The following is a 24798-nucleotide window of genomic DNA, read 5'->3' on the forward strand; positions in this document are numbered from 1 at the left end:
TCCTTCGCCTTCCTGGTCTCTGTTTTCCTTCTACTTTTCCTTGTAGAATTAATTGCAGCAACCCATATATTTCGCTGTGCCTCATGATGTGACCGAAGTATTCGATTTTGGCTGTTTTTATTGTGGTTAACAACTTGTTTCCTTTTTGTATTCTCAATAAAACGTCCTGGTTAGTAACGTGGTTGGTATAGAATATCGTCAGGATTCGACGATAAAGCCACATTTCGAAAGAAATTGATTTCTTGTAGCGTCTGTGAGAGTCCACGACTCAACTTCGTACAACAGTATAAGAAAGATATAACATCGTACCATCGTAGAAACCTGATTTTTATGGGTACTGATAAATCATGGCATTTGAATAGCTTAGCCATTTTTTGAAATGCAGATCGTACTTTCTCTATCCTACATTTCATTTCTAGGGAATGGTCCCAATTTTCATTGACGTTCGTAAGATAGGTGTATGTTTTTACTCTTTCTATTGGGTGACCATTCACTGATTCTTTTAATTTGCTGTTCCTTATTAGAGATCATCATACATTTTGTTTTCTTAATGTTCAGTGAAAGTCCATATCCCTGACTGACTTCTGTGATTCTATTCATTAACACCAGGAGGGCTTCATAACTGTCAGCGAATACCACCGTGTCATCCGCGTATCTGATGTTGGATACATTCTCTTTTAATTCAAATTCTGGCTTCAACATCTACTGCTTCTTAAAAGATTTTCTCAGAGTATATGTTAAACAGCAAGGGTGATAGTATACATTTCTGTGGGACCCCACGTTTGATTTTGATATCATCGGATTGTCCTGCCCCTGCTAATTGCTAATAATTCTTATATCACAGGTGTTTATTCCAATATTTATTAATATCTCCATCAGCTTGTCGTATTTTACTATATCGAATGTTTTATGGTAATCAATGAATCATGCATAAATATCGCAATTTACATCCTTAAATCGTTGAAATAGCTGAATAGTTGAATTAAGCTGATGGTCCAGCTACTTTTTTGTACCTTTTTATGTATACTAAATGTATCGTGCTGTTAGGCCGTTGTCGTCTGAGATTAGTTCTCGACGTTTCGCCAACACTAGGGGTTGGCATCTTCTGGAGATGTTACTGCTTCGCTTGTAACCTGAAAATGACGCTGCGTTCTACTACGGAGGCAATATTTATATTTCCCACTCGCCTTCCCTCCACTGGTTACAAGCGAAGCAGTAACATCTCCAGGAGATGCCAACCCCTAGTGTTGGCGAAACAAACAGTTTAACAAGTTAGACGATAGCCGTGAAAGCCTAACGCAGTTTAAATGTATCGTGTTTTTGTTCCAACAACTACATCTCTTCACACTGTATTTGTAACCAATTTTCTTTGGCCTTTTGTATTTCAGTTCTTATTTTTTCTAAATATTTTTGTACATTCTTTTGTTATTCTTTGATTTTCTTCTTTCTTCCATGAGTTGCAGTATATTTCATTCATTCATCGAACTTTTCCTCTTCTCTTTATTTTCTATTAAATGTTCTTCTTTGATCTTGTTAAAGATTTCATATATATTCTGGAGTGATTCTTCTGGATGATATTATCCTGTTATTACCAAAGCCAGCTATTGGAAGACGCGGGAATTTCCTTTTTCTGTGGTTTTTAATAATTACTGTGTACAATAAGGAAAAAATGTTTTTTAATGTTTATGTATTAAGTATAAAATACTATTACTAACCAAAGTTTTAGTTTAAAACTGTAAAAATTGCGTTGTTTACTTTTATAACAGTTAAATTATTTTAAATTATTAAACATAAAGTATACCTTTCAATTATATATATTTTCCTGTTAATAAAGTCGTTCAAATAAGAAAAAGAAGTCTTTCTTTCAATTACGTTTGGGTTGGTAACTCGTAAGTGAATCAAGATAAATTGAATCTGAAAAAATTCAAACATATTCAAGATCTCAAAAAATTGTTTCAAAGAACATAGATGGGTAAAACGCAGTTGTCCCATATTTACAACTTTAAACCAGTAGCGTTTTAAAGACCTGAAGTGCACTTACCCCAGGCATATGTCCTAGACGTCTAAAAAAGTTGGTAATTTCAGATATTTATTCTTTTCCAAAAAAATACATTACACATACTTAATCATAAGGCTCAAAACAATCAAATAAAAATAATAACAGTATCGTATTCCATGAATTTGATGTTTGACAACTATTTTATTTCCGAACTAAACATTCTTTCAGGTACACTTACCTTACCTTAGCAACTTAATTTAATATCATGTCTAAATTGAAAATATGCTTTTAAAGTTAATGTAAAATTGAACATTTCTTTTCGACCACAGAAAAAATATTGGAATAATATATCTAACCATAAGAGTTACAACAAGATCATATAGAACCGAGAGCAGAGTGATACTCTTCGTTAGATATTTTTACTTACCCACAGTTAAGTAATTTTAGTTCGCATTCGCTTCTGTAAACATAACCATCAGAGCCACAAGTTGGTTTTTCTATTTCATTTTTACATCCAGTGGGACAAGCAATGCTATGGGCAGTTCTTTCTTGACTTGCGCAATAGGCCATAGGTACTTCAAATACATGTTTTCTAAAAACAGAAAATATTTAAACTAAATATCTCTATTACAAAACCTAGAAATAAATTAGATAAAATTTGCAAAATCTACAATGTTTTAATTTAGTTGTCTATTATTTTTTAATATACCTACATAAAAAGGCTTTAAATCGAGTATGATATCTTAATTCAGTATTTTGAACAATTTTGTCTTTTAAGCTCCACGTAGGAACATATCTATTTACTTTTTTCTCTTTTACTTTGTTTTTAACGCTTGTTTGGTATTTTTTATCATCCATTAGCTATAATTTTTGTCCCTTTCCAGCACCTAAAGTTTTTCTCTTATTTTTTTATATTATTCTTGTCTAACCCATCAATATTAAAGGTGTTTTTCAATTCTTCGTATATCTTATTTATCATATTTCTACTACAAGTGCTGAAGTATGTGTCAGAAACATGGACCATCTCCAAAATAGATGCAAACCGTTTGCTGGTCTTCGAAAAAAAGATATTAAGTAGAATAATGGGTCCAATTTGTTGGAATGGTATTTGGAGAATATAAAGAAATAGTAAATTTAAATTTTTATAGTAAATATATATCTTTCATAAAAATAGATAGGCTGGACAGGTGCCACGAGCAATTATAAACTACCCACCCAGACGAACCCCATTAGCGCTTTCACCAGGATATAGGAGGGGTGGACCAAGATTAAGATGTATGGATGGTATGGACGAAGAGGCAAGGAAGATCGTCGCAGCAACTGGCAATGGTTAGCAATGAAGAGAAGCGACTGGCGAAATAGACTGAAAAAAGTTGAAGTTCAACTAGGGCAGTAGTACCACTGATGATGACAGTATATATATATATATATATATATATATATATATATATATATATATATATATATATATATATATATATATATATATATATATATATACATATATATATATATATATATATATATATATATATATATAACATATTAAGACATATATCTATTATTTTAAACATATATGACGATACATTCGTCATTGGGCCCCACGGGAGGATGCAGTATTCAGTTCACGATGGAGGTGGAAAGTGATTTATCCCTACCTCTTTTCGACGTTATCATAAAGAAAAAACAATCCCAAGGTTCTCATCACTCTTTTTATCCTATATTTATATAAAACCCATCCATAACAATCGTTACTTGCAATGCCAACTCTCATCATCCACCTTCACAAATTAATTCAGTCATTAATACCCTTGTCTTCTGATCAATACGCCTTTATGATGATACAAGTAGATCCGCTGAGCTCTCTAGTTTAAAACAAGCCCTCATCCAAAACGGTTACTTCGAAAATCACATCAATAAGAGCATCCACAGACATCAATCCCCCACTCAATTTCAACCCAAAGACTCAGGCTTTCATCATACGAAAGCTTTTCTCCCTTACATCAAAGGTGTCACTGACAAAATCGACAAAATTCTTAAATCAAGAAGAATAAAGACAAATTCTACCCCAAAAAAAGCTTTTATCTCTTGTCCGATCAATCAAAAACAACATTCTAAATGAACAATACGGAGTTTATGAAATTCCTTGTGCAGACTGTTCCCGATCCTATATAGGTCAAACAAATCGTAGAATCCAAAAAGGATTTATGAACATTCCATTCCTGTTCGCTGTTCCGATTCATTTTCAGCATTAGGTCAACACCATATTCATAAAGGTCACACCATTGATTTTGAAAACTCCAGAACCATAGCCCACATCCGTTTCGATAAGCCAAGAATTTTCCGAATTAGAAGAAATTCCCATAGAAATTTAATTTCTATGGAAAATTAATTTCCATAGAAATTAAAAAAACGGCAAAACTGTATCAATAAAAGAGATGACGGCATACGGTTACCTTCGAAAGACCTCTCAAAAAATATCATTCCCTCGACCCGCTAATTAAAATTCTACTGTCAGAAATGTTCGCGCCAACCTCCACCGAAACCACCTCACCATCGACGGTATAAATGAACCATCCGCAGTTCCTAGTAGCAGTAATGCATTGGTTAGTGAGCAGTATAGTATAGTCTAGTATAGTGTCTGGGGACTCTGGAGACTGAGACCTCGAACCTCGGAAGCCCTGAAGAAGATCATATATATATATATATATATATATATATATATATATATATATATATATATATATATATATATATAGGTACGTCTTATATGGCAATGCTATTGTATTGTATGTGCGAATTTCACTTACCCACAATTTTTGGATTTCATTCTGCAAACGTTGGCGTATATTTTTCCATCAGATCCGCAAGCGGGTTTAGCATTTCTCCAGCAGGATTCTCGACAGTGACGGGTTGTCTGACAATACTTCTTATTAGTTCTTACGACGCCTTGCCTGAAATAAACATGATATAATCATAACGGAAACAATTATGAACTTAATACTGTACTCGTCTATAAAATGTTATAGAAAGTAAATATCCTGAATCCTTGTTTTAAAGAGAGATTGTAATACATTAATTGTACAATTGAAGCTTTAATATCAACAGAAAGTGTGCAGATAAAACAAAACAAAAAAAATGTAACAAAATGTGCAAAACTGAGAAAGAAAATTAATAGTGTCCAAAATCAAAACGATGTTTGCATTTATTTGTTTTTTTTTTAGTTTCGAAAAGAACTGTTCAATTCTTTTATACTAGAACTGTAACTAATAGGTAAAAGATTAAGACCAATCTTATTTTATTATTCTTATTAATTTCATTTTTAACCTATTCTGAAATAATTAATAAGTTTTATCTTCATCTTATCTCGTGAATACTGGAAAATATTTTTGGTCCATTTTTTATGATTGGTTAACATTTTTCTAAACAGTTGGTAAGCATTACTTTCTTTTGGATATTATTTTTTGTTCGTCTAGTATTTTTGTTTCTAATGACAGGCGTTTGCATGATTGGTGTTAAAAATTTTTGGTTTTCGAGTGAATAAGGGTACTCACTACCTGCAGGAATCACTTGTTAGATTCCTCAGAAAGCCGCTCATAGATTCATTCTTAAATCCTTCACTGCTACGAATGTATATACTTGCAAATATATTTTGAACTAGCTACTGCTTGAAACGAGCAATTTCAAATTAATTTTTGCCTATACTACGAGAACTGTCTTTGGTAGCATTTATCTAATAAGGTATTTTAAAATAAATTTTGAAACGATATTGGTCAAATTTCGATAAAATCACCGATTACGTCACCGTCATCAAATATATAATAATTGTAATGTGACAGTTGTGTTAAACAGTATAACTGCTTAACGCTTTTATTTGAATTGTTTTTGTGGATGTAGGTATTTGCAAACTAGAGTTCGTTTTTGCTAAAGAAAATACCTGAGGATAAGTTCACATATTTTATTATTTTTGTGTTGTGTTTGCTATATTTTTATGTTTAATGCGGAACAATCTTTGGGAAATGGTCTTTCCGAAAAATACTGTCTAAGTTGTGTAATATGGTTCGTTGCTTCGGTCGCACTCGGAACATGTATTTCCTCCGCAACTGATGACTCGTCGTCTTCATCACTATCTTTTTTTTTCATCATTGTCCTTAAGCACTTCAGCGATGATTTCTGCATCGGTTATCTTACCACATACTGCAACATCTTCATAGACATTGACAAAATCTTCATAATAGATGGCAGGATCAGAAATGACGTCCTCTTAGCCGTCAACTGAAAGCAGCTCTTTTGTTAAAGTGCAGTTAGCGTTTTCCGCGTTTGCCTCATTTTTTACAAAACCAGCTTTTTTAAAACAGTGTTTGATGGTTTCGGGTGTTACTTTGTCCCACTGTAAGTTTTCTTACATATTCGAACTTTATTTTAAGGGAGTCACAATCTTCTGTCACTAAGTTTTCAACCAAAAAACGTCCTTATAAATGTTTAACATTTTTTATGATATCCTGTTCCTAGTCATGTTGGCAGAAAAAAAAATAACTTTTACATTTTCCATCAGTGTAATAGTGTAGTGTGCAGTACAGTGGTCAATAAACAAAATAATAACTTTTCTATTTTCTTGAATGACTTTTTTGTCTAATTACATCAGACATTTCTTAAAAAAATAACTTTTTGTCATCTAAGCTCTTGCGGTGTTCACATATTCCACTGGTTTTGACTTGACGTTCTTAAAAAAAACGGAAATTAGCCGACTTGACAATCATCACTAGAGGCAGCCTTTCTGATCCATCAGAAATGCCAGTATTTTGTCAGGATTGCATTAAAAAAGGGCCCGTCTCGTCAACATTGAAGATATTTCTTTCATCTATATCGTGAATCATTTCCTCCAATTTTTTTACATTTGTTGGCTTCTTGTTGATTAACGGCTCCACTTTCTCCACAAATGGATTTGAATGAAATTTTGTTGCGTTATTTGAAGCTGTCTAGCTACCCTTTACTCGCCTTAAAATTGGTGTTCCCCATTTCAATAGCAAATTGTTCAGCTGTGCTAAAGTTTACTATGCGACGACATCTTAGCTCAAAACGCAGTGACATATTGACGTGATTGCGGTGATTGGTGATTAAAAAGCCAACGTATCTCAATTGAACGGACGTATCAGGTGGGGAAAACATAGGTCCTAATTACGGGTACAATGTACAATAGCCTAGAATGCCTTGAAACAAGTGGCATGTTAGGGCAGAAAAGAATACTACGTATTTTCGCGGAAATTTCCAGAATGAAATTGGCATTTTAGCTTGTAGAAAAGCTAGAATTATCAAAATTATAATTCAAATAATCCACGACTTTCTACCATTACTTATAAAAGAAATGCTAGAGACTAGAATAAAAATTCGAATTAAAGAAGATTTCGAATTAGAGAAGTTCGAATTAAGCAGGTTCCACTGTATATTATATCTCTCTGGTTGACTCATAACATGGCCAAAATATTCCAGTTTCCGATTTTTAAACGTTCTCTGACCACTTCTGTAACTTTTCTCATCCAATGCAAAACAACCGCGTTACGAACTTTATCTAACCAGCTTATTTGCAGAGTTCTCCGATACACTCAGATTTCAAACCCTTCAAGTTTGCTTAGAAGTGTATCTGTTAAAGTCTAAGCTTCGACACTATATAAAATAATAGAAAATACTTAACACCTTACTAATAATATTTTCAGTCTCAAAGTAATATTATTTCCACATAAGATTTTCTTCAACTTAAAAAATGCAGCTCTGGTCTTCTGTATACGTATCCTCATTTCTTTGCTTATGTCCCAGTTTTCATTTAGATTAAAACCAAGATAAGTGATACTGTCGGGTCTCTTCAGTTGTTCTCCACAAGCTGTTATTACTTCTGGTTATATTGACGTTTTACTGACAACGATAACAATCTTTATAGTTTTTAGCCTCAGTCCATATTCATCACACGTTGTGGTAATCCAATGAATGAGATATTAAAGATCTTTGTAACTCTTTGCAATTAATACCGTGTCATCCACGTACCTCAAATTATCAATATTAATGTCATTAATTTTAATACCACAAAGTAATGGTGTTCAATATCCAATACTTTCTTGAGAATTCCGAATAGATGTTAAATATTAGTCGGGATATAATGCAGCCCTGTCTTATTCCTCTTCGTATTTGAGGCTCTTCAGAATTATCTTTATAAATGGCATTACTAATTTAAAAACAAATGGAAAAATTCTTCTTTTTGCTGACGATACCAGTATCAAGTGGAGCAACTAAACTATTGCAACTATTCATGCAACTATAACTTCTGATCTACTTACAATAAACACCTGGTCCCACTCTAATTTACTCTCTTTTAAAATTTCAGGGTGATCGGAGCAAAATTAATGGAGTTTATGGCATTTATGAGTAAGTGAGTACAGTGAGTGAGATGAGTGAGTAAGATAAGTGAGTGAGGTGAGTGAGTTAGAGGAGTGAATGAAGGTGAGTGAGTGAGGTAGGTAAGTGAGGTGAGTGAGTGGGGTGAGTGATTGAAGTAAGTGAGTGAGTGAGGTGAGTGAGTGAGGAGAGTGATTGAGGTGAGTGAGTGAGTGAGATGAGTAAGTAAGGTGAGTGATTAAGGTGAGTGATTGAAGTGAGAGAGTGAGTAAGATGAGTGAGCGAGGTGAGTGAGTGAGGCGAATGAGCTTGGTGAGTGAGTCAGATGAATGAGTAAGGTGAGTGAGCACTCACATAGAAATTGGAATAAGTACATTGTCAAATTCGCATACTTATGCACTCGCGGCAGATAATAATCGAATTAATAGGACAGATAAAATGACTGCAGATGCAACAAAAAAGACAGAGGCAGTACTGTGTGTGTATAAAAAAGCTTTTTTTTAAACGTGTTTTTCTCGAAATAATTCTTTTTAAGTCTGTGTTTACTATATCTCAAAAATTACTTGATCTATCCTTCTCAAAATTTGCACACTTTTTTTTACAGATAAATTACTAGGTCGCAACGTCGACATATTGTTAATTTTGTTGTTATAATTATTTTAAAACATGAAATTAGTCATAATTTTTAGAAATTTTTTTCGAAAATTCAAATAATTTGCCTTTTTTTACTTCTAAAATTTGAAAAACGATAAAATGAACAATATCTCAACGTTTGCCACCTAGGCAAACTCGAAATAACGAATAACGAAATATTTTTGGTTTTTTTGTCAACAGATAATCCAGTTATAAGTTACGATAAACACCGCAAAGTAACTTTTTTTTTCATCTTGGAAGATTAGTTACATTTCTTAATTTTAATATTTTTGTGCCAAAATTTCAGATAATACTTTGAAATGTACTATATTGTAATAATATTATAAATAAATTTATATTAAACAATTTTTGAAAAAAAAAAATCTTGTGCAAAAATATGTTTAAAATATTAAAAGAGACCCTACCCCCTTAATAAGACAGCATTATCCTATAAAGGAGTCCTTCAACCATTGCTCTTAAATAATAGCCCTGTCAGTATCGTTGATTTTGTAAAATTCTTGGTATTTTTATAGACAGCAACCTTAAATGGTTCGTTCATATCGATTTCTTAGTAAGAAACTAGCCCCAACCTGCTATGTAATAATATCTGTTTCGAAGGAAATTAATGTAGTAGATATCATTCAAAATAACATATTTTTCTTTGTTCGAGTCTCATCTTCGATATGGTCTTCCTATTTGGGGCTCTAGTACAGTTGCCCAATCTGTTATTATTTTTAAATTCCAACAAAGAGCAATACGGTATCTATTTGGCCTTAGAAGAACAACACATTGCCGAAGTTAATTTAAAAATTACGGGATTCTAACGCTCCCCTCTTTAGTCCAGTCGTCAGAGACTTGACCCCTAAAAATTATACGAACAAGCTGAATTTTACAGAGAATATTAATTTTGGGACCCCAAAAAGATGCAAAAAAGATTACGACTTTTACCGCGGGCTTCCCCCTAAAACTCCTCTCTCAGGGGGTAAAAACGCAAAAAATCGATTTACCAAGATCTGTACACCGTAGAAAAAAATATTTCAAATAAAAATGTCTTCTTTTTCTTCTTTTCTTTATAAGCAATTCTGCTTGTTCATTGGTGGATTAATACCTCTATGAAAGGTTGTCACTCCATCTTTGCGGGATCGTCCGATACTTCTTCTGCCGATTGTATCGTATTGATTATATTGTAAACAAAAAATGTAGCTGAGATAATTTTAAATAAAAATGTTATAAGCATTTTTTATGTAGAATGATCGTTCTCTTAGAAACAACGCTTGAAGCGACAGGCGACAGCTCGACGGTAAAAATTCGATATCTTTTGATCTAAATGTCCTATCGAGAAAAATCAAGATGCGTTATAAAGGCAAAAAGTGCAGCTTTCGAATGTAGTTTTTGTATTTTGTTGAGAGTAAACTCAGTTTTTATAAGGTAGTAAATAATTAACGTGGCGCGATTTTTGCTATTTTTTACGATTCTCGTGAGATCAATAAAATTGATCACTTTCAGTGACCAGTTGTATTAAAATTTCCATTTAGAGATCAATCTTTAAAACCTATGACATGAAATTTCAATTTTGAGTTGTGATAACAAATATGAGGCATTTGAAATATGAATAAAAAATACAGAATTTAATGTTTTACATTACAAACGATTACACGTCACGGGAAATGCATTTAAGAAGACGATTTTGGTTGTAATTTATTGCAGAAGTTTTGTTCTTTTAAAAACGTACTAGTGTAATTAAAAAAAAAGTTTCACATGTCTTAGATCGTTTGTTGTGTGAAATTTTAAATTCAGCGTTTTTTAAGCATATTTCAAACGCCTTACATTTGTTGCCAAAAATCAAAAAATTTCATGCTAGAGGTTTTAAAGGTTAGGGTAATTAAAACTTCATAATGGCGAGTCAATGAAAGGGATAAATTGTATTGATCTCGTTAGAATCGTAAAAAATGGCAAAAATCGCGCCACGTTTATTTATTTAACACCTGCATAATATTTGAGTTTATTTGCGGCAAAATATAAAAACTGCATACGAAAGCTGAACTCTTTACCTTTAAAACGCATCTTAATTTTTGTCGATAGGTCACTTGAATCAAAAGATATCGAATTTTTACCGTCGATCTGATACAAATTATATTGAAAATTAATTTAGCGCGCGTAACTGACATGCAAAATCGACGGTCGCTTCAAGCTTTGTTTCTAAGAGAACAGTTCATTCTACACAAAAAATGCTTATAAACATGTTTGTTTAAAATTATCTCAGCTACATTTTTTATTTGAAACATTTTTTTCTACGGTGTACAGATTCTTGGTAAATAGATTTTTTTTCGGTATTACCCCTGTGAGGGATATTTTTAGAGGGAAGCCCGGGGGTAAAAGTGGTAAACTTTTTTGCATCTTTTTGGGGTCCCAAAATTAATATTCTCGACAAAATTCAGCTTGTTCGTATGATTTTTAGAGGTTCAGTGGCATTTTTGTCTCTGACGACTGGAGTACTTTATATATTTTAGAAACCGTTATAAATATACAAAAATTAAAATTTTTTTACTATTGTAAAGAAATGTATATTATATTCTGCAAAAAAAACTATACAACCATCTCCATGTACAACTTAAATCTGCAACATATTTCCTCAAGTTTCGTGAAATGACAGAAGCGTATCTATCTGAAAGACCATATTATTTAGTAGAAGAGTTCTCTAATGAATAACTAAGACATTATAATACCTTTATGTACAAGTAACTAAAGTATGATTAACTATATTTGGGTATAATGTGCAGCAACTTCAACTTATTAGTTCGTAAGATCAACGTTCGATTGCAATGGTTTATTTTACTATCTTATTTTGTGATATTAAAGATTTATGTAATTTCAGTAAATTATAATTGTTATTATTGTTAATTTCTGACTTTTTGTAAGCTGTGTCCATAAAAGTGTACAATTTTCAGTGACAATAAAGCATATTTCTAATTATAATTCTTTTAGGGATTATTTATTATTATACTAATTATTATATTAAGGTTATCGCCAATAATTTTTTTAACGCGAAGGGACTAGTTCCCCTTTGTTATTGACAATTCCGCTAGTGTTAATCTAAAGCTTCTCTAGTTTATTTTCTTATTCACCAAGACGAAGTACCCCAATTACATTACTAGAATAATAGCAAAAAATCCTGGAAACGGGTATAAAATCATTTAATATTGAACCTTACCCACAAGTTAAAATCTTCATCTGACAAGTGCTCTTATAAACGTTTCCATCACTACCGCAAATAGGTCCATCCAAAGGAGCTTGTTTGCAATCGACAGGGCAATTTTCTCTATGCGCGCTTATGTTGTTACATGGACCCAGATGTGAGAGTTCTATTCCCAGCCTGAAACATTAGGAATTTATTAGATAAAAAAGTTACACTGCAATTCTAATGGAATTAATTTTAATCTACTACCATTCTATCTAAATTTGAACAGGATATAAATGCCAGTTCAGATGGTTCAAAAACGATAATTTATAATGGTTCTGAAGCTATTTTCTTGTGGTATTTTTATGAAGATATTTAATAATTTAACTAAATTTAATATCCGATTCGTCTTGCATTCGCCATGATGATAAACAAATCACCAGACAATACAACCCATTCGGCAAATGATTACTTAGTTACCACGTGAATTAGCTCCTCTTTGAACTTTTACTGAACTTAAATAATTTAATCTTAATATAAAAAAGGTAATATAACTCAGCTAATAATTTAACAGAACATTTATTAATTCTAAGGCTGTACGAAATTTGCCAAGTCAGTTAGTTTGTTGTAACGACCAACCATTATCTTAACGTTTGATAAGTACATATTATTTATAAACTAACAACCAGAAATTAAGGATATTTGTTCGAGCTTTGAAGAAGCTGCATTAACATCGGTCTAAAAATAAATGAAGACAAAACAAAATACATGGTCGTCTCAAAACAAGAACGACGGCGAATGAGGCAAAACATTACTATAAATGATCACAACTTCGAAGTGGTTGAAGAATTTAAATATCTAGGAGCAACAATCACAAATGACAACAAATAAGAGCGAGAAGTTGAAACGAGAATAATGGCAGGAAACAGATCTTTCTTTGCAATGCAACATCTAACGAAGTCATAACTTCTTTCACGAGGTACAAAAATCCGGATATATAAGACCATAATACGACCAGCTGTCGCGTATGGAAGCGAAACATGGACGCTAACAAAAGAGAAATAAATAAATTGCTGGTGTGTTAACGTAAAATTCTTCGAATGATATATGGCCATTGCAGAGACAGCGTGACAAACGAATGGAGGGGCAGATACAATAACGAGCTAGAGTCTCTTTTCGGAAAAGAAAATCTAGTCAGATATATAAAGGCCAATAGACTCAGATGGGCAGGGCATGTGATACGCAGTAACGACAATCGCCTTATAAACAATGTGTTCTGGGAAATGCCAGAGGGAAGAAGGTCTGTAGGGTGGCCTAGAAAAAGGTGGAAAGATGCAGTCAAAGAAGATCTAGAGAAAATGGGAGTGCGACAATGGGAATTACTGGCACAGGACCGACAAACATGGAAGGCAAAAGTAAACGCGGCAAAGACTCACGAAGAGTTGTAGCGCCATTGATGATGATGATGATGAACCAGAAATGTATATCATCTAAATTTACATTTTATTATTTAATTCTGAATATAACTATCCAACGTAATGGTGAAATATATTTCTCGTCCACATATAGAAATAAACAACTTTACTGAACGTGTATAAAACTTTAAATTGAAAAGAAAGAAATTAAGGACCTGTAGATTTTTTTCGTCAGAAGTCTTCTCCAAACTGGAAAACTTCACATAGTATATAAAGAGCTAATAAGACAAAATATAAACATATGTGGTCTAGCAGAAACACACTGGAGAGATCCAGGACATTAAAAAAATCTTAATATGGGTATATTAAAATAAAATATTAAAAGAGGAAGTTAATAAAAGGAAAATACTACTATTAGTAAGTCAGTAACATATTTTATCGAGAACACATCATTTATGTTTTTTAAATAACAAACATATAAAATCAGAATTTGGTGTTTATTGAGAGTAAACTAAATGTATTATTAAATACTTACCATGCCGGGATAGTATTATGAGGTTTTTTTTTTCCTGTTTTTTTCCTCATAATTTACTATGGAATCACTAACAGGGGAATATTACTGTCATCATGGCATGTGGTTGTCTTTTTAAAGACGAATTACATGCTATGATTTTTTCTGACAGATATTCTTAAGTTAAAAGTTGATTTCATGTAATCGAATGAACTATCTTACAATAAAGTCATCCCACGAACGCAATTCAGCAATAGTGGCAATATCATTTTAAAGTCGTCTACTTAAAAATGTATAATATGTCTGAATTATTGTCAATATAAATGAGTCAGATAAAATTAAATTATTAGAATAATTTTGCATCAAGTAAAAAAAACAAAATTTGTTTAATTTATTTATGTTTATATTTTCGAAGTTAATATATAGAACGATTTCCGAAGTGGAGATTGAAACGTCAATAAACTTATTTTAACCTTCAATTGTGGCTTACTCGCAATAAAATACTAATTAATATAATGAGAAAAGTACTAGGCGAATGGGATCGAGAAATCACTCTAGAAGGTAGAAAAATCTGCAACCTGCTATATGCAGATGGCACACTTATACTAGCAACGAATAAAGTCGAAATGATTACCATCACTAAACGGCTAAGCGAACAATGACAAGGAGTACTAAGCTCAGGTTGATCAATGCCCTTATTTTTCCCGTTGCTACATACGCAGACGAATCATGTATTCTCTAAAAAATCGATAGGAGTAAGAGAGTCTCGTGGATATAACATAGAATCAACCTGTCTATTCTAGAAGAGCTTCATATAAAAGACAGGCTTTAAAAAAGTTAAACCGAGCATACGTAATTTACTTCGGCCACATAGCCAGAATAACGGGGACCATGGAACTATTGGTAGTAGAAGCAAAAAAATTGCGAAAGATAAAATTAATTGGCTATTGCTCATGATGCATTCATGCGGAGAAAACTTTCAAGTACCTAAGCTGTCCAGTTTCTTTAATGTGCCATTTTTTCAACGTTTTTGAACTAATGGTTCTTCATAATATCTGTCACCATTGATGCGAAACTGATACTTAAACAAGCTGCATTTCTTCTTCCTCTTTATAAGCAATTCTGCTTGTTCATTGGCGGATTATTACCTCTATGGAAGGTTGTCACTCCATCTTTTGCGCGGTCGTCCAATACTTCTTGTGCCGATTGGTGACTTATCTCTTGCTATTTTGACGGCACGGTTCTCCTCCATTCTGCTTATGTGGTTATTCCATTTTTTTCTATTTTGTGTCTATTCATTTATACACTGTACGTTACATTTTTTTCTAATGTCTTCACTTCTGTTTTGATCTCTCAGCGTATTTCTTGTAATTCTTCTCAGTACTCTCATCTCTACCGTTTCCAGTAGCCTTTGCGTTGTGACTGTGTCGGGTTTTGTTTCTGAGGCATATATCCTTATTGGTCTTACACTGGCTCTATAAATTCTTGACTTCATCTCAGTGTTAATGTGTCTGTTTCGACTTATAGTGTTATTAAGGCATCCTGCCAGTCGATTTGCTTTTTGTACTTGATCTCTCACTTCTTTGTCCAGGTCTCCTTAACTAGACAGTGTAATTCCCAGGTATTTTATTTCTATTACTTGTTCAATACTGATGCCATCAATTTCTATTTTACATCTGGTTGGTTCTTTGCTGACTACTATTGTTTTAGTTTTCTGAGATGAAATTGTCATATTAAATTCTTTTGCTCTTGTGTTAAATCTGTGGACCAGTCTTTGCGCTATCTTGGGTTATCAATATTGCGTCGTCTGCGTAACAGAGTATTTTGATTTTTTTTATTTCTCATTCTGCATCCCCTTTCTTTGTTAACGGTTTTGATGATTTCATTTATGATCAAATTGAAGACCATGGGGCTCAATGAATTCCCTTGTCTTATTCCGCTGCCTATTTCTATAGGTTCTGTAAGTTGTCCATATATTCTGACTTCGATTTTGTTGTTTTGGTAGATGTTTTCGATAGTTTTTATAATATTTAGGGGAACTTCTCTATTATACAGAGGATGGATTGCATCTTTGAGTCTTACTCTGTCAAACGCTTTCTTTAGGTCAATCAGACACAGAAATGCTGGTCTATTATACTCTAGTAATTTCTCGGTAATTTGCTTTATAATGAATATTGCATCTGTACACGATCTTCCACTACGAAAACCCTGTTGTTCATCTGCTAAACTTATCCTCTGATTTATTAGCACTTGTAAAATTTTAGTTGTAAGTTTAAGCGTAGTATTTAACAAATTTATACCCTTGTAGTTTAGTGGCTGTTTCTTTTTATCTCCTTTTTTGAATAGTAGAATTAGTTCGCTCGTTCTACATTCTTCCGGTATTTTATTGTGTTTTATAATTTTATTAATTAATGTTGTTAATTGTTCTATCATTGCTGCTTTTCTGTTCTTCTGGTTTTCAAGTATTTTCCGAACTTCTTGTATATTTATTTTAAGTTCTTCATTTGTGGTAATTTCTGGTGTTTCCTGGATTTAGGGTATATAAATGTTGCTGTGGTCAAATATTTAATCTTGTACAGCATATCGAAAATGGGTTCGAACGTGAACTCTTTTTAAAAAAATCCAACTGATCAAGTGGGAGATTTAAAGTGGAAGTAGGTACGAAATAGATTGTACCAACAAATTAAGTATTAATTTCTTCAATATGACTTTTAGGACAAACAAGTAAATACCTTCTAATCAATATTTAATTTCAATCTATTGAACACAGATTGGTTATTCAAATTATGTTGAATACCATTTGATTTGACTTGGCCACTTAAAATCAGTTATTTTCCAAACAGTAAATATCCTAATTATCTACAAATCAAAATATTGAAACAAAATATTATATTCTCTTTTACATTAGTATATACGTCAAGTAAACCTACGCAATGCATAATAAATTGCATGATAAAAAGTAAATGTTATTTGTGAAATATACCTGCAAACTTCAACTATACCATCAACTATATACTATATACTATACAACTATAGGGGACTAACCCTCCTTAATACAGCATACAAAATATTTTCGAGTATTTTATATGGTCGCCTGAGTGAATATTTAGAGGAACTTCTTGGCGAATATCAAAGTGGTTTTAGGCCTAGTCGATCAACAATAGACCAGATCTTTGTGCTAAGGCAAATACTGGAAAAACCCAATGAATTCAATATCGACACATACCATCTTTTCTTAGATTTTAAATCGGCCTATGATAGTGTCCTAAGAAATAAATTGTATGAAGCCATGGATGAATTCCACATCCCCGATAAACTGATAAGATTGGTTAAGGCTACAATGCGTAAAGTTGTTTGCAAAGTCGAAATACAGGGCGAACAATCACAGGCATTTGAAACGCATGTTGGGCTGCGACAGGGAGATGCGCTGGCGTGTCTCCTTTTCAACATAGCTTTGGAAAAGGCGGTCAGGGATGCCCAAATAGACAGCAGAGGAAACATTTTTAATAAATCATCCCAAATTTTGGCATATGCAGATGATGTTGATCTAGTTGCCCGCACAACACGCAAGCTAGAAGAAATGTATACCACCTTGTCAAACGCCTCAAAAAATATGGGCCTGCAAGTAAATGAAAATAAAACTAAGATAATGGCATCAATACCCAACAATAGAGCCAGAAACATCGGCCACCAATTCACGGTTGATAATTCAACCTTTGAAGTGGTGGACAAATTCACATACTTAGGCTCCCTGATCACCAAGGAGAACGTCATGACGGAAGAAACAAGCGAAGAATAATCCTAGCAAACAAATGCTATTTTGGACTGAGTAGACATATGAGAAGCAGAAACTTAAGCCAAAAAACAAAAATAACCATATACAAAACCCTTATACAACCAGTGTTGAAATATGGGTCGGAGACATTTACCATTTCCAAGGCAGATGAAAATCTCCTGCTTATATTTGAACGAAGGATCCTGAGAAGAATATTTGGTGGCATCTGTAAAAATGGTGTTTGGAGAAGGAGGTACAACTACGAGATATATCACAGATATAAACATATATTTGGTGGTAAAGACGTAGTATCCTTTATAAAAATAGGAAGACTAAGATAGGCAGGACATCTGTCAAGATCACAGCAGAACAACCCTCCTAGAAGAATCCTTATGTCACAACCTGTGGGAAGTAGAAGTAGGGGTAGACCAAAACTCAGATGAAGGGGTGGTGTAGATGAGGATGGTAGACAAATAGGCGCAGCAAACCTGCAACAGTTGGCAATGGATATAACTGACTGGCGTAGTAGACTTGGAAAGGTCGAGGCTCTTTTATAGGGCTGTAGCACCAATGATGATATATTGTTCTATCATTGCTGATTTTCTGTTCTTCAGGTTTTCAAGTATTTTCCGAACTTCTTGTATATTTATTTTAAGTTCTTCATTTGTGGTAATTTCTGGTGTTTCCTGGATTTAGGGTATAGAAATTTTGCTGTGGTCAAATATTTAATCTTGTACAGCATATCGAAAATGGGTTCGAACGTGAACTCTTTTAAAAAAAAATCCAACTGATCAAGTGGGAGATTTAGAGTGGCAGTAGGTACGAAATAGATTGTACTAACAAATTAAGTATCAATTTCTTCAATATGACTTTTGGGACAAACAAGTAAATACCTTCTAATCAATATTTAATTTCAATGTATTGAACACAGATTGGTTATTCAAATTATGTTGAATACCATTTGATTTGACTTAGCTACTTGAAATCAGTTGTTTTCCAAACAGTAAATATCCTAATTATCTTCAAATCAAAATATTGAAACAAAATATTATATTCTCTTTTACATTAGTATATACGTCAAGTAAACCTACGCAATGCATAATAAATTGCTTGATAAAAAGTAAATGATATTTGTGAAATATACCTGCAAACTTCAACGTGAAGCATACATCTGTTAATATATGTTCGACCATCGGTTCCACATACAAGATCTTTGTCTCCTCCACATTTGTGTTCGCACTTCGATCCGCTGGACCGCTTACAGAGGTTGGGATCAGATGATAACGTTATACCTATAACAAAGTAGTCGATTAAAAATATGATTTATCTTAAAAAAATTTTACAAATATTTTTGCTTAATTTACGGTTATTTTAAGCCACATCCACGTTTAGAGTCCGGTCTGTACATTATAGATTTTACAAGTATAAAAATTTGTTAATTAGACAGTTACAGTATGTGATAATTATTATTTAAGTGGGAATAAGCCACAATTAAAGGTTAAAGTACGTTTATTGACGTTTCAATTTCCACTTCGGAAATCGTTCTCAAAATACAAACATTAGTTATTATTGTGGCTTATTCCCATTTAAATAATAATTACTTTAACATGCCACAAGAAAATAGCTTCAGAACAATATGTGGTAATTAATAAAAAAAAATAGTACTTTATATGTGTTAGTATCAAGATTACATTATTTCAAGCGAAAAAAATAGACATCGGTTGTTTTCAACCATCCTATTAATGTATCGAAGTTTAGAGGTTGATGTTTGCCACTCGGTATGTTAGGCTCCAAGAACTTTTTCTTAATAGAAAGTTTTAAATCGTTAGGTCCACACTGATCCACACTTAATCACATTTCCGAGTCCACAGTAGGTACTGCACTATGCCCTATGTGAAGGAATCCATATGAAGTCTAATATTTACCATTTTCTTGAGATATATGAAGTTCTATTTTGATTATTTTTGTAGTTGGCTCTTTAGGATGTACTCATTCAATTAAAGGAATCGAACTCAGAATCCCCAGAGGATCAGCAATAATCACCGCTTTAACGACATTGCTACATATAATCGAAGAGTGTTGAGCTGATAATAGATCCTTGTGGTACTCCATTTGATATTTAGTAATAATTTGAAACTCTTACTCCAAAGTTCCTATCAGATAAACATTTGTTGATGATTTTTAAATAGTTTCCTCGAATATTTCATTTATATAACGTCTTTACAATGCTGTTTTCACTTGCAGTATTTTTCTGTTATTTTTTGTTAGTTGCAAATGAGTCCAGTATGTCGTTTTAAACTTCAAGAATGTTTTAAATTGTTGATCGATTCTATCTAAATCCATTTTGCACTAAATCAGTAATTTATTTTTCTCCAATGTAGTAATTTGCACATAAAACAGGAAATTGAAATTGGTCAGTGTGATTTCACATTATAATGTGTTTTTTTTTTGTCTTTTAACAGGGGTAGGATTTAGGCTTTAATTTATATTGAAGGAAAACGCTGTTGTATCTATATTAAATTAAATATTCTAAGTAAGTGGACTTGGTTTGATTTAAAAAAATGTGTTAGAAATATGGTTAGAATATCATCGTGTCCAGGAATATAATCTTTAAGGTTTAAAAGTGCTATATTAAGTTCTTGAATCTTAAGGCCATTATTATGTTTAGGTAATGTGTATCCTAACAATATATGTTAGGATTTCTATTGTTAAGAAGTACATGTGATGAAACGCCAACCAAAAGACATAAAAAAGATAAGCCCAAACTACATAAAAGACGTAAATAATAACTTATAAACTTATACGCAATAAGTTCCCTTAACTTTCCTTACTAGTGGTTTTATTATTTTATTTTACCACAAATTTTATAATTCTTTGCTAGGCTTTCTTGGAGCTTGTTGTGTTATTGATTTCTAAGACAAATTTATGCCCTGAATTATTTTTAGCATGCGTTATAGTAAGTTGAGCTTTCGCCCAATTTTTTTTAACTTAATTTTGGTTTGTGGTGTTTTACATAATATGATGTATGCTTTTTGAAATGTTCCAAAGTAACTAAATTATTAAGTAATATAGTAAATAACAAATTTAAACCTAAAGACGAAACAAACCAATGTTCCTAATATAACAGGCTGACGAACGGACATGTCGGAAAATTTTAGTAGTTTTATTAACTGTAATAATATAGATCATTTATGAGGTTTCGATATTATTCTGTGATTAATTTAATATTTCTAGTTCGTGTTACATTATTTACCTTTAACCTAAAAATTTGAGGATTAATTTAAACTGTAAGAGCCTTTCGAAGATACTTAGTTGCCCCTAATTTAGTTTACCATTCCATTTTTATCACATTTTTATTAGTTAAAGATCGCTTGTCACCATATTAACTGTAGACAGCTAAGCCTTTTGATTCCGCTATTTTCTCTATTGTGTATTGTCATACAATCTGATTCTAATCTAATTATCAAATTTTTTGACAACCGCAGTGTTTGTTTTTTTATTTCATTTTAGAAGAGAAGAAGACGCTTTAAATGACGGAGAAGGATTAATTATACATAGAAATCACACACAAAATATAGTTAAAATTTACAGCATGAGCCCGATGATTATATACCTTACCTTCAAATTAAATGCAAGATATAACCTTAATAAGGTAATCCAGACATATGCTTCAACGATTATCCACACGGATGAAAAAATTGAAGAATTTTATGAGGATCTAGAAACAGCATTACATGCTACACCAGAATATTACACTATAATTATGGGCGATTTTATTGCAAAAATATGCTTTAAACAAGACGATGCAAAAGCAGAAATGGGCAAGTATGGATATGACGGAAGAAATGAAGGAGGTCAAAGATTACTTAACTTCTGCTTCTTCTTCTTAGTCGTTGACCTGATGCAGGTATGGTGATATCATGGAGCTATTAGCTAAATTTCCCAATGTTCCTCCACGTTTTTTTATCTTCTGCTATTCTAGCACATTCTGACAATGGAGCGCCAATGGTAGCAACAATATGGTCCGCGTATCGTGTGGGAGATTTACCTCTATTTCTTTTGCCTTCTACTTTTCCCTGGATGGTAAGTTTTTCAAGACCATTTCTTCGAAGCACATGTCCAAAATAGCTTATTATTTGTTCTGATATTTGTGTTCTTAGTCTTTTCTTTATGTTTAGCTGGTTCAGTATGGATTCATTTGTTCTTCGGGCCACCCATGGTATTCTCAGCATTCGTCTCCAGCAGTACATCTCAAATACATCTATGTTCTTTTTGTCTTTCTCAGTAAGGGTCCAGCATTCCGATGCATAAGTAAAAACTGGAAAAACTAGACTTCTTACTTAACTTCTTACACCAGGAAAATTTATCAATAATAAACTCTTTTTTCGATAAAAAGCTTCAGCGTAAGTGGACATGGATAAGCACATATGACTCGTAAAAATGAGATAAATTATATGATAACGAACAGAAAAGAAATAGTCAGAGACATCGAAGTACTCAACAAATTTTTGATTAGAAGCGACCACATAAAGACCAAATAAAGATACGATTAAATGTCAAATTGAAATGAACCAAGATAATCTAAAAAACACGAAAAAAGAAATGGATTCCCTCAGAAAACAAAAACGTATATGAAGATAATAAATCAACCAGACATATACAATACTTGGAAAATGAAATAGAACATATTGAACAAACGAAGAAGACAATAATGGCATAACGAAGGTACTAAAGAATCTGAAAGGAAATGCTGTCCGACCGTCGTGACCCATAAAGAAAAACTAAGCCACAATACAAGAGAGCTAATTGGTAAAAGTAGACAGCTGATGGAAAAATTCGACTCCAACTACACAATAATGAAGAAATTAAATAAAAATATCCACCGATCAATTCGAAAAGACAGAAAGAGCAAACAATGCAAAAGAAATAACTAAAATAATTCAAAAAAACAAAAGTTTTGAGGCGAAATACGAACAATTTAGTTAACAAAAATATGTACAGAATAAGATACATAGATGGAAACATTACTACGGATAGAACCGAAATCCTTGAGGTTGTCGAATTCTTTTATCGCGAAATGTATGAGTGCACCAACGAAGGGCAAGATCACCCCTGCCTAAAATCATAAACCAGGGATCAGAACTAATGCCAGAAATAACACTATATGAAGTCAAAACGACACTTTTAGAAATTAAAAATAACCAATCCGATGACGATGCCGGAATAGTGATCCAGGCGATCAAACTAGGTGGAAATAAAATTATCCAGGCGTTGGCCAAACTTTTCACCGAATGCATCTAATAAGGAAACCTTTTTAAGGGAACATTGTTTTATTACATGAGAAAGCAGACATAACAAAAAAAACTACAGTCCTATCAGTTTGCTATCACACATAATATATAAACTTTTCACAAAAGTTATCAAAACAAACTGTAGGCTAAGTTTTGCCTCTATCAGCCTAGAGAACAAGCTGGATTTAGATTGAGATACAGTACTAACGACCACTTACTAGTGATAAACCTGATAGAGAAGTCTGCAGAATATAACAAACCATTGGCACTTATATTCTTGGACATAAGTCAGTAGAAAATATTAAAAGCATTCAAAGAATACCGAATAGACGATCGCTACATTATTATAATCAAATATATCTACCAAAATTTAAACGAGTATGGTATCAACATAAATGGAAAAAAGCTTAGTCATTTAAGATTCGTCCTTATAGCCGATCGTATGAATGATGCAATTGTAATGTTTGAAAAATTGAGTCAGAGGTAACAGATTTGAGTCCCACGTAGCATAGAATTAGCCTGAACAGCATTTGGTAAATTAAACATACCCACATGCCTCAAAAGGAATATCTTTGACCAGTGTGTGTTACCTGTACTCAGTTATGAAGAGGAAACAACACTCACAAAAAAGAAGTGAACAAGATTTCCGTGACTCAGAGGGTTATGGAGCGCCAGATGTTGGGTGTTGCTCTGAAAGACCGAATTTCAAACGAAGAATTACGTAGTAAAACAAAAACAACAGACGTTATCGAAAAAACCGCGTCGCTAGTAACTGCATGCAAATAGTACAAGACAGAGAAAGATGGAAAGAAATATGTCCAGCAGTAGACACATTGATGATGATGATGAGTGTTTATTGTATGTGTTGGGATATAGATAGGAATATTATTTCTATATATTTTTTAGATATTTTAATCACCACTATATATTTTCCGCAAACAGTTTAATCATTATATCTATTTGAAAGTAAAAGGGCATAGTCGGATAAAAATGTCAAAATTGCTCCAGGAGAAACTTGACCCTAAATTTTGGGGTATTGTTTAGGATTACAAAAGATGAAGTTTCACCAAATTTTAGCACAAAATACTGACACAAAATCAAAATTCCATAAACCATCAAAAATCGTTTTTGGCCATAACTCGCTTAATTTTTTACCAAAATAGATTTCCTTTTTTTTAAATAAAGATTTTGTTGTGGTCTTCAAAAATATTAGAACAAAAATGAGAATTGAAAAACTAAAACGAAATTTTAAACGCCTATAAAAAAATCCAAAATATATGGATAGCGAAAAATTAGCAAAAAACTGACATCAATACTTTTAATTTGGACCCAGATGAACCATTTTGGAATCCTAGAATCAGTTATGTTGATTTAAAAGACGAAAATCTAATTAGAACTTTCGGTTCTCCGGTGTTTTCACAGTAGTTTCGCAGTTTTTGAGTTATACTTTTAGTTAGAGAGACGCTACTCTTTTGAAAATCATGTGATTCATCAGCCGACATAAATAACTTTAATTAGGACCCTGAATGAATCATTTTGAACCTTTGGAAAGAACAGAAGTTAAGATGATTTAAAAGACAAAAGTCTAGTTAGAATCTTCGGTTTTCCG

General features: G+C 32.7%; 1 protein-coding gene across 1 annotated transcript in view; it reads right to left on the reverse strand.

The window, feature by feature from the left end:
* The window catches only part of LOC140441340 (serine protease inhibitor dipetalogastin), a 271631-nt gene that overhangs the window by 21439 nt on the left and 225394 nt on the right, over positions 1–24798 (reverse strand). The window contains exons 3-6 of the mRNA XM_072531995.1: positions 19043–19190; positions 12231–12392; positions 4810–4953; positions 2427–2591 (exon numbers count right to left, since the gene is read on the reverse strand). Coding sequence (XP_072388096.1) covers positions 2427–2591; positions 4810–4953; positions 12231–12392; positions 19043–19190 — 619 coding nt within the window. The remainder of the gene's footprint in view (positions 1–2426; positions 2592–4809; positions 4954–12230; positions 12393–19042; positions 19191–24798) is intronic.

Source organism: Diabrotica undecimpunctata, chromosome 5 (genome assembly GCF_040954645.1).
Source record: "Diabrotica undecimpunctata isolate CICGRU chromosome 5, icDiaUnde3, whole genome shotgun sequence".
In the NCBI taxonomy this organism is placed as follows: domain Eukaryota; kingdom Metazoa; phylum Arthropoda; class Insecta; order Coleoptera; family Chrysomelidae; genus Diabrotica; species Diabrotica undecimpunctata.